This window comes from Chiloscyllium punctatum, chromosome 1 (assembly GCF_047496795.1).
Source record: "Chiloscyllium punctatum isolate Juve2018m chromosome 1, sChiPun1.3, whole genome shotgun sequence".
Classification (NCBI taxonomy): domain Eukaryota; kingdom Metazoa; phylum Chordata; class Chondrichthyes; order Orectolobiformes; family Hemiscylliidae; genus Chiloscyllium; species Chiloscyllium punctatum.
In genome coordinates, this window is record NC_092739.1 from 78533893 (window position 1) to 78546042 (window position 12150).

General features: G+C 41.1%; 1 protein-coding gene across 1 annotated transcript in view; it reads right to left on the bottom strand.

The window, feature by feature from the left end:
- LOC140478730 (phosducin-like protein 2) overlaps positions 1 to 12150 on the bottom strand; it is a 29590-nt gene that overhangs the window by 14319 nt on the left and 3121 nt on the right. The window contains exons 3-4 of the mRNA XM_072572045.1: positions 8631 to 8751; positions 2617 to 2707 (exon numbers count right to left, since the gene is read on the bottom strand). Of these exons, the coding sequence (XP_072428146.1) occupies positions 2617 to 2707; positions 8631 to 8751 (212 nt within the window). The remainder of the gene's footprint in view (positions 1 to 2616; positions 2708 to 8630; positions 8752 to 12150) is intronic.

Consider the following 12150-nt stretch of genomic DNA (forward strand, 5'->3'; position numbering starts at 1 on the left):
TCCCCTGTCTTCAATGCTTTGGAGCCTCCTGTGAAGCGCTGCTATACTATGTCTTCTGGAATTTATTTGGTTCCTTTCCTGTTGCTTCTGGTTGTTCATTGTAGCAGCTGATATGTTGGGTCTTGGTCTATGTGTTTGTTGATGGAGTCCATGGATGAATGCCATGTCTCTAGAAATTCTCTGGCTGTCCTCTGTTTAGCTTGTCCTATGATTGTTGTGTAGCCCCAGGCGAATGTGTGGTCCTTGTCATCTGCGCATATGGCTACTAGGGACAGCTGCTTCTGGCTTTTAGTGGCTAGTTGGTATCCATGGATGTGGATTGCCAGTTGTCTGCCTGTTTGTCCTGTATAATGTTTTGTGGTGTCTTTGCATGGAATCATGTAAATTACTTTTGTCTTGAACGTGATGGGTATAGGGTCTTTTGTCCTGATGAGTTGTTATCTGAGCTTGGCTGTTGGTTTATGGGCTGTCATGAACCCAAGTGGTCGGAGAAGTCTGGCTGTCAGTTCCAAGACATTTTTTACATAAGGTAGAGTGGTTAGTGTATACTGTTGTGGCATGTCCTCACCGCGTTGTTTGTCTGTTCGGCATCTGCGGATGAAGTTGTGGGGAAATCCGTTCTTGGCGAAGACTCTGTAGAGCTGTTCTTCTTCTTCTCTTCACAGGTTGGGACTGCTGCAGTGTGTCCCTTGTGTGCGTTTGGGTGGTTGCTGATGTCGCTCAGGATCTGGTTGGTGTGTGTGGCTTTCCTGCACACTGTTGTAGTGCATTCACCAATCTGTGTTCTTTCTACCATCACATCTAGGAATGGGAGTTGATTGTTGGTTTCCTCCTCTCTCATAAATCGGTATCTGCAAGTAGTTTTGCTGCTCTGCGAATATATTCGGTCTTGTCCATAATAACCGTCATTCTGCCTGTATCCGCTAGTACTATGATTATGTTCTTGGCATTTTTGAGTGTTTTTAGGGCATCTCTGTCTTTGGTGTAGAGGTTGTCAGATTTGTGAGTATAGTGTTGATGATCCCATGTTTATTCTCGATTTCAGTTCTTTTAATAATTACAAAAGTGACGTCCACATATCTGATCCGGAGTTTGGATCAGATTTGTAGGAGGGCTGTTTGTTCCAGTGTTTGCATCACTGCTTCTGCTATGAGCCTGGAGATGAGTGAGCCCATAGGTGTCCCATTGATCTGTTCGTATATTTGGTTGTTTAACTTGAGGTGCGCCGTCATGCACAGGTCTAGTAGTTTGATTATGCAGTCCTTGTTTATAGGTTCCCCATCGTGTCATCTGTTCTGTTTGTCCAGGAGGTTGGCTACTGTCTCTCTGTCTAGAATTTTGTCAACTGAAGTGAACAGTGCCATTATATTGAAAGAGACTATTGCTTCGTCCTTGCCTATGTTTATGTTCTTGATGTTGTCCAGGGATTCCTGTGATGATTGTATGGATTTTGGATCAGCTGATAAGATGTTTCAGTTTTTGCTGATGTTCTTTTGCCTGTTTCTGTGATGGAGTTCCTGAAAGTGCAACAATGGGTCTAAGTGGTTTTTCTGGTTTATGTACCTTTGGTAGTCCGTAAAATCTTGGAGTCTAGGTTCTGGTTTCTGGTTTCATTCTTTGTTGGTCAATCCTGGTTATCAGTCCATTTTTTTTGTTAGTTCCATAATGTATTGTTTATTCTATTGGTTAGCTGTGGCATGGGGTCACACTCCCTCTGTTGGTAGGCATTAGTATCTGCAAGTAGTTTCTCTGTTTTCCGAATATATTTGGTCTTATCCATAATAACTGTCATTCTGCCTTTACCTGCTGGTACTATGATTATGTTCCTGTCATTTTTGAGTATTTTTAGGGCTTCTTTCTCTTTGGTGTTGAGGTTGATAGGCATCTGTCCAGACACATAGACCTAGGCCCAATATACCGACCACTACAACGAACAGCCAGAACCGGTAACCAGAAGCAACAGGAATGGAACCAAATAAATTCACGAAGACACAGTACAGCAGCGCTTCACAGGACGTTCCAAAGCACTGAAGATGTCACCAAGACAGTGGACAAAATATCTGCAAATCAACTTCCCAGCTCAGCAAACATACCCACAATTACGCCAACCAGCACCCGAGCTACAAATCTTTACATGCACCTTGAATGGGTAGAGATATTGAGAATGAGTGAGCTTTGACAATCACAGCTGTCTACTCCTTAGTCAATGACGTTATTGTTTGAGGCAAGACAAGAGCTTTTCCTTAAAAGGACCCATGGAATCACAGAACCAGTTCAAGAAGTAGCAGGAACACATCCTTACCCTCACTGTAGTACTTACTCAGTATTCCCCATATACTTATGGAGAAGAATTTGCAGATGCTGCATTAATTGCATTTGAGTATCTAAGATTTTATATACAGTCTATAATATTTAGTGTATTAATTTCCTGCAAAATAATTTCAATTTTTTGTGTATGTATAGAAATATCATTGCTCATCAATTACAATATATCTGAAATTAAAATGTACAAAACTAGGTCTCCACTTTACAATCTGAAGGCTCAGTGAATCAATTGAAACAGATCCTTCCTGTGTGCTATTTTATTGTTGTAGAAAAAGACTTCTTTGCACTAACCTGTACATTTCAACAGCACGTTCATCCTCCCCATCAAACTCATCCTCTGCTTCTTTTAACTCTGCAAGGTTCATCCGTTCATAGGGTTTAACTGTGAAAAGCAAAAGCTTCTATGTAGTTTTTTGACATTGGACTCAAAATGACTAATGTATTGATGATGCCCAATGTTAGAACTTTGCTCAGTGTCCCTGTAACTTTGTCAGAAGCATTACAAGAATCTATGTGCGTGAGCATGCGACAAAAGAATATAAGATCATGAGAAATAGGAACTGGAGAACACCATATGGCCACTCAAGCTGTTCTCCATTCAACTTGATCATGGTTGACCATCAACCTCATCTCTCTTTGTCCTCTTCCCATTCTAAATCTCCATTGATAGCCTAAGAAACCAAGATTTGACTATCTCAGCTTTAAATATAATAAAGTATGGAGCATCTACAAGCCTGGGGTAGAGAACTCCAAAGATTATTACCCTTCTGGTGAGGGGTTTCTTCTCATTTCACCTCTTATTGAATCTTCTCATTTCACCTCTTATTGACCTCTTATTCTGAGTCTGTGTATTTGGGAGAAACACTGTATCTTAGCAACTCCTTTGTCTGAACTGCAGAGAATATAAACCATATTTACTCAGCCTGTCATCACTGAATAACAATTTCATCCCACGAACCAATATAGTGAACCTTTGCTGTGCTGCTCCCATTGAAAGTATACCCTCAGTTAAAACTGTACACAGTAGTCCAGGCATGACCCCAACAAAGCATACAATTATATCAAGACTGTCTTATTTTTATACTCTATATCCTGGCAATAAGGTCTAGATTAGAGTGGTGCTGGAAAAGCACAGCAGGTCAGGCAGCATCCAAGGAGCAGGAAAGTCAACGTTTCGGGCAAAAGCCCTTCATCAGGAAGTTTCACACCTTTTATAATATATTCTCCTTTTCAATGCTTACTACCAAAGCGAACAACCTTACCTTCCCCCCCATTATGCTCTGTCCATCTCCTTGTAGCCTATTAAGCTAACATCTATAGCCCTTTGTCACCTTTTTGAGTTGCCTCTTTGTGTCATTCTCACACAAGCTTACATTCTCCCTTAGCTTTGTACCAATAACAAAATCAATACATTACTCTCAGTCTCATCATCTGAGTCAGGGATAAATTCCTAAGCATTGATTGCACTGTTCCTTACCTCACTTCTCAGTTACAATCTGCCAACTTGAAATTGCCCTTTTTATCCCTATTTGGTGTTTTCTAATCTTTACCAACCTTCTATCCATATCACTGGATTAGTGGTGCTGGAAGAGCACAGCAGTTCAGGCAGCATCCAAGGAGCAGCGAAATCGACGTTTCGGGCAAAAGCCCTTCATCATGAACTGCTGTGCTCTTCCAGCACCACTAATCCAGTATTTGGTTTTCAGCATCTGCAGTTATTGTTTTTACCCCTTCTATCCATATTAGTCTGTTATCCCAATTCCATGAGCATTTAGTTTGACAATTAACATTTTGCGTGGTACCGCATTGAATGTCTTTTGGAAATCAAAATGTTTTACACCTCCTAATTTCCCTTTATCTACACTATTACTTACATCCTCAAGAAAATCTAATTAATTTATCAAATGTTGATTCCCTTTTTGTAAATCATGTTGACTCTATCTGATCATGTTATGATTTTCTAAGTGCATTGTTAAGACTTTCAAACAGTATTGGTGGGAAAAAAAATTATTCTGTCAAAACGTTTCATCTTGCATTCATCAAGGCGTTTGCAAGAACTCCAATTCAAGGAAGTAATTAATGGCCAGCAGCACAGGATCTTCCTTTACCTCAGACTGAGTGGTTGCTTCATCTTCGGCAGCCCACTGAGTGCCAGCAGTCTGGGACATTTCTTCCTCTGCAAGCTACGGTGATGTGCCACCAATGTGTTTATCAGAATGCACTCTCAACTTTAATCTGTCTAAAATACCCACTAAAGAATCAGTATCTGAGCCAATGGAGGAGGCAGCCTTGTTGATGCTTCCTTGATTGATTTATGTCCTCTTCCTCAGAGGTAGAAGAGGAGATGTTAGCTGGAGAGGCTGGTCTCTTCATGGCAGAGGCTGCGTGCAGGATACTTGTGCCTGTAGAAGACAAGCAAGAGAATAATCTGCAAAATAGGGGTAGAATACTTGCGTATGTTAAGAATATATTTAAAGTAGTGGCAATGAAAGAGTAGTGCAGTACTTGACAACAGTTGTTTGTCGAAACAAAATATAAGTAGTTGTGATCTCTCCCAGAAAGGCAAGGATTCTGTTTACAAAGGGAATGAGCAGATGAATGTCGAGTGCCCCATCAGCTCTCTTGGTGATATCTGTCATATTGTGTGTCTTTTTATACTGGAATGAGACAAAGGCAGGGATTGAGTGAGATTAATATGCCTGGCACACCTGTTAGTGTTGCTGCAATTGGTGAAGGCTGTCCCAAGTGAATGAATAGGATATGTAGATGGCAGGAAGGGTTAGTAGCTTGGAGCTCGGGTGATTGAGGGAAGATGTTGCATTCAACAGTGGGAATGGGATACCAAGAGCCTTGGTGGGAGGTATGTGCAGTGGGAAAGTTAGTGAATCTGAGAAAAAATAGTGCATTTTCCACTTTAGAGCACAGAAAATCATTCATCCTCTTCTGTATTACTTTGGGTCATGCTGCTGGGACTGATGTCATGCTTTTTACTGGTGGTCCTGAGGACAGCCTTCCAGTCTACCACCCCTCCTACCAGGACTTCCAAGTTCTCATCAGCAAAGCAGGATGCCAGTTTACCTTTATTGACTATTTCTGTTGCAATTTTTCACATGATGAAACTGTAAAGTCCATTTTCTGGCCAACAGGGTTTGACCTGGTTCATAGCTGGTCTGTAAAGATGGATCTAGCATCGGAGAACTCAGAAGGCCCTAGCAACAGTGAGAAATTCTGACATTGGAAAGTGCATGATTGTGCGAGAGTGGTGCCATGGAGACATTGTGCACGCTTAATGAGCTGAGCATTGTAAGATTGTGCGAGGATATTTGTTAGAGCTCCTGGAGAGAAACCCTCCATGAACCTCCCTGAAATTGACACTTTGATCTTTTGAACAATTTTCCGAACAAATAGGTTTTGGAACAAGGAGTAAACTTTGAAACAGTGATTCCGAAACAATGTTACACTTAAAGTGTCCAAAGTGAGATGGAGCAGTCACATGGGTGGGCAGTGGAAGAGGAAATGCATTTTTTATTTAATCATGGGATACAAATGTCACTGACAAAACTCGTATTTCTTGCTTATCCCTAATTACTGTTGAGAAGGTGGTCTTCTTGAACCGCTGCAGTCCCTCAGGAATGAGCAGTTTTATATAGTATAGTGTCTTGCTCAGCTTTTCAGAGTGCAGTTAAATGTGACTCAGATTGCTATGGGTCTGGAGTCAATACACTAGACTAATACAGGCTGCATTTGACATTTCTAAAGCGCAGTAGTGATCTACAGTAGCTGAGCTTTTACAACAATCAATGATAATTTCATGGTCACTGTTGCTGGGACTAGCTTTCAATTCCAGATCTGTCATTTCAATAAATTAACTTGATTAAATGGTAGGTTTTGAACCCATATCCTGCTCGGGCTTGGGTCCCTAAATCACTAGGCCCAGTGACATTACCAATATGCCACTTTTGCTTTTTATAAGGGCCATCCAACTAATGGCCAGCAGGCATGGGAGCCAATCCAGCAGTTTGAGCAGTTCTTGATATTTGAGAAGCAGATGCTGTAATTCAAGGGGAGGCAGCTCACAGCAGTTTGGTAGTGCAAGTCAAAGGCTCTGAAAGGGAGGCCACACAGAGCTGGAGGAGATGAAATCCAATGTTACTTGCAGACTTCACCTGTTAGGTTTTCAAAATTCCCTAATTCTGCATAGGTGAGATCCATCTCGGATAGGCCCATTAGTCTCCATAGCTCCGATATATTCATCGAGTTAGTGCAGCCTACAGCTTTTCTTACAGGCATTTCATTCAATCTCAACCTCCAGCTAATTCAATGTTGTTCCTTGCAAGGATTACCATCTGTAGCAATACTGGCTTGTTGCTGAGCTCTCATCTCTTTAGCTCTGTCAAAGCTCTAGAGCTCCATTCTTTATATGTGCCCATAGAAAATTCTGGAAAAGTCTGGAAAATATCTGTGACTTGGGTCTCAAAGAGGATCAATTTGCCTTCCTGCAGCCGATAATTATGGTGTACACCTGGCAATACAGGTAGCTCTAGTAAGCTTTCAACAATGGCCAAACCTTAAAAGCTTTCAGCCCAAGTGCTCTCCTGTCATTTTGCCAGGCTACCCATCTCCTTCTGTCCATTGTTCTGGGTGCAAAATAATTCCCCTTCCAGAGTACATCTTGCAGGTTTTCAACAACCCTGGCATTATAGTTAGGATGCTAATGAGCTGGTTACAATTAGCAATTGCTCATTTGCCAGCAAATGTGTCATAAAGTTTTTGAATCCTTTCTGGTAATGAACTACAAAAGGAAATAAGGCACACAGAGATGCAGGAATATGCCAGGCATAGAAAAGCATCCTGAAGAGAACAAAAAAAAAAATCCATGGATGTGTGGAAGCCTTGTATGCTTATAAATTTGAATTATTACACACAGACAATTGTGACTGAAACCAGTGATCCTATTTTTAACTGTTGCTTTGTACATTCACTACATTGTAAAATAAAACAGCTAATGATCTATATCTCTTGATCTCACATTAGAGAAATGCAAATCATAAACTTCTCAGGGAAATAAGTCTGGTTCAGGTAACAAAGCAATTCTATCTTTACACTCTTAGGATTTAGCACTGAGCAAATAGATAAGGGGCTAGCTGAGCCAATTCCTACAAACATAAAATGTTCAGACTTCTTTTGGGAACAGTTGACGGCACTGAATCCAAGAAGGTATCAAGATACAGTGTGACTACAGCAGGTAATAAATATGCAGCAGGTGTCAGCAGTCTACACAGTCATGATAACCATCACAGCCAACCTCTGTTCCCTATTGCTCAGCAGAGCCCTAAAACTGTAATTAAGTGGAATACGATCATATGTCATTGACACAAACACCAAATTTGACAATTCTGACTACTGCCCTGGCAGAGCTTGAAACTGAATTGTTTAGTTCTGTGGAATACTCTTGGCATATTTATCCAATAGAGGAGCAGTTAGCATAGATGTCTGGCATGTAATTGAGAATAATGCCAATGACAACCCCAATTCAATTCCTGCTCCAGCTTGAGACCTGCATCCTTGTCCAGCCCCTGAGAGTGGAGAAAACAGCTCAGGCTGAAGTATTATCAGATTATGAGCAAAGATTAGCATTTAGACAAAGTACACATGATGTGAAAGATTTACTTAGTGTCCCATCATTCTTTACTGTAATAGGTATGTATAAGTAGCATGTTTAAAAGCAATGGTAGAAATGCATTAACACTGCATTTAAGACTGGAAGGGTTTGGTTAGAAATCTGAATTGGTTACTCAAAACTGAGGGATTCTGAGATCTCAGTGATATGAGGATTCAAATAAAAGATATCGGAGCTCACAGGAAATGAAGTGAGAGAAGAAGTGGTTAAGCCAAAGCTACAAATTTAAATATGGAAGAAAAACTTATCTAGATTCTAAAGAATAGATTACATTTTGCTTTGCCAGGTTTTGGAAAAAAAAGTTAAGTAGCGGAAAAAGAATTAAGTAGCATTACATGTCGATAGCTTGTTTTGTTTTAGTTTATTTTTATTTCTTTTGCGTAATAAATTTCTGTTTTATTGTGAAAGCCAAATCTGCAACTTGGCACGTTATGTTTAAGTGAAATTCTTCTACATCAAATTAATAAAAACAAAATATGATCCATCAAGCCAGATTTGATTCTGGGATTTGACTTGTTTATTAGTGACATCAGCTGAGATCATAACGTCATGGATTTCAGTCCTTATCTCAATTATTAAAACATACTGTTTTCAAGTGCACCTTTAGACAAAATTAAACTTTCACCTTTAGCTTCTTCCTTTAAACGCAAGACTATTTCTTCAACCTCATCCCTTGGTTTTTCTTTTGGAGGAATAATGCCAAAACTTCGTAAGGCATCATTCCACTCTGTATCTTCATTGGGATCCTAGAGCAAAAGTAAACTAAATTATAGGGTTATTTTGTTTTAAAATTGTTAATAGTAATACTTGTCAGACCAAGTTTACATTTTTCTATGAAGTGTACACTAAACAATCACTTGTAAGTAATCCTCTTCTACTAGGACCAATGGAGGAAGGCAAACCACTAGATTATGCCAACCTTGTCTGAGATTGCCATCTAGATCAGTATAGTCTTAGTTATCAGGAGGAATACCCGGCAATGTAGGAGGAAGGTCAATGGCTTTTCACACTCTGCCAGCTTAAGCGCTCATGTCTCTATATGTCTATTTTTGCAACAGCGTCCACCTCCCTCCACGGCTCATGCTCTACCACTGTCTCTATTACCTGCAACATCTTTCCTCACTCCCTGTTACCCATCCTAACCCCAGACACCACTAACACTGCATGTACTGCGCACTGTGTACTCACTCACTTGGGACGCCTCCCTACCTGCACCAACAGAAATTGCTTAGCCATGCACTTGCATCTCCTTCAATGCCTGCCTTTCTCTCATTGTAAGGAGAAAAGAGCTCACAATGGGGCAGAGAGAGTTAAGACGGGTGGTGAGCTATCTGGCACTCAGCTCCTCACCCCTTTCGTGGGCATGTTGACTCTATCTGTTAAGTGGCTGACTGACTGGCAAGTGACTGGTATCGGGGGCTGTCGTTGATGTACTGTGCCAAGTCCTCAGCAAAGACTATCCCTTGACTGAGGACTGCTCATAATCATGACAAGCTTCCTAATTTTGAGGCTGCACTAAAGAACACAGCAATGTAGTGTCCCTACCTCTGAGCCAGGAGGTTAGGATCCACCTGCTTTAGAGCTGTTTAAGAACACCTCCGAATAGGTTAATTAGATCATATCTACCGCAGTGGTAAAAAAGTAAGGTTAGACAATGCAAGACTGGGATGCTGTAGACATCCAGGTTGGCTCAGAGTGAGTGAGTGAGTGCGATAAAAGCAAGGGGATGCCTGGAGATGTGGCATGGTCCAGTCTACAAGCTGGGTCCATGGCCTGTGTGCACAGTTTCCTTGCATTAGCATTATAATGATTATTGCTACAGCAACCCAAGATACAGCGTTGAAGAACAAGAGCATTTTGTAAGTGGACCAGAGAGGAGGGTTCTTAGCGACTTGCAAAAGTCTGATGCCAAAGTCCGTGAACGTAGGGTGCATGTGGCTGGTGCCCATGGAACATCCCTGAAATGTTGATGCCAGTGTCCAAATGGAGCTCCTTTGGACCAAACAGTGTGCTCACATCATCCTTTCCTCCGAGATGCATTTCATGATCTGGCAATGAGTCAAGAACTAACAGCTCAATTTGGAAACCTACATAATATGTAATATTGTATGACAGCATTGTAATGCTATTTTCAAATTTCTTTCATCCAAAAAACAGGATCACTGCTCCATAATTACCCTGTAGAACTGTGCCATGAGAGTTCAGCAGTTTTTGTGCAAAATCACAAATTTACTGAACGCTACTGCCGCTCAGGATTAAGTACTTTGTATTTGAACAACTTCTAGAAACTGATCCAGAATACAGAGAGAAGTGATAGAGGAATGGCATTCATTAGTTCACAGCTAATTTGGCAAATATCCCTTTGCCTACTGCTTTGAGTTATGTAACAGATTATTCCTGTGTCTGAAGTGTGCACATAAGGATAATTAGAATCATAAATTCCCTACAGTGCGGAAGCAGGCCATTCAGCCCATCAAGTCCACACCAACCTTCCATAGGGTATCCCACCCAGACCCACACCTCTACCCCTATCCCTGTAATACCACATTTCCATGGCCAATCCACCTAATCTATATATCTTTGGACAGTGGGAGGAAACCAAGCACCTGGAGGAAGCCCACACAGACATGAGGAGAATGTGCAAGCTCCACACAGACAGCCACCAAAGGGTAGAATCAAACTCAGGTCCCCTGCTGTGAGGCAGCAGTACTAACCAGTGAACCACTATGCTACTGCAAGAAACTGTTCCTCAGTTAAATTTTCAATAATTTCTCAAGAGTATGCCGTGTAGGACAAAAAAAACCCAAAAATGATAAACAAAGAAAATACTTTAAAATGCACTATAGGATTGTAATAGACACAGAGTTCACATATGATCCAATTCAGTTTTTTTATTTTTAAAATACGCAATTCTTCTTCAATTTTATACAAAATAACAGTAATCTAATTTTACAGCGCATCATTAGAGTTTGAAAACAATACCTGGAGCAGCTTTTGTGTTGTAAAGACCATGATAGAAAACAGGACGTGTGGCAACTTGTGGCACTATGGTGAGGATATAAAAGCTTTGTTGGCAGGATCTTACAGAAATCAAGGCTCTTATTTATCAGATTCTTAAAATCCATGGATAGTTTTGTCAACTTTTTTGGAATCTACATAGCAAAGACCATTGGTGTCAAGATTTCTACATTAATTGTCAAAACAAATGCTTGCAAACACACAAAAACTGCTGTTTTCTGTTAATATTATTAATGAGCCTCTTGCAGCATTCCTGAGCATGGGCTCCATCACAGTCCTACCATGAGATCAGGAAGGAGCAGATGTATAGTGGACAAACAAATAGTGTTAGGCAGCAGGAGGCCACTACTGGGCACCCCTTCTTCCCTGACAAAACAAGGAAAAGTGCTTATCTTTTACAGCTTCTCCTGAACATAGTCTCTCATGATGGAACTGGAAGAGAAACTATAATAGCTTTCACATGCAGGACTTGAAATGAAAAAGTATTTGGGCATTTATCACATCATCGGAGCCTGATCTGTACCTCTCAGGTTTCGAGTGGTTGCCAATTAGAGTCATAGAGTCATAGAGATGTACAGCACGGAATCAGACCCTTCGGTCCAACCCGTCCATGCCAACCAGTTATCCCAACCCAATCTAGTCCCACCTGCCAGAATCTGGCCCATATCCCTCCAAACCCTTCCTATTCATATACCCATCCAGATGCCTTTTAAATGTTGCAATTGTACTAGCCTCTACCACTTCCTCTGACAGCTCATTCCATACACGTACCACCTTCTGCCTGAAAAAGTTGCCCATTAGGTCCCTTTTATGTCTTTTCTCTCTCACCCTAAACCTATGCCTTCTAGTTCTGGACTCCCCCACTTGAGAGAAAAGACTTTGTCTATTTACCCTATACATGCCTCTCATGATTTTGTAAACCTCTATAAGGTCACCCCTCAGCCTCCGACGCTCCAGGGAAAACAGCCCCAGCCTGTTCAGCCTCTCCCTATAGCTCAAATCCTCCAACCCTGACAACATCCTTGCAAATCCTTTCTGAACCTTTTCAAGTTTCACAACATCTTTCCGATAGGAAGGAGACCAGAATTGCATGCAATATTCCAATAATGGCCTAATCAATGTCCTGT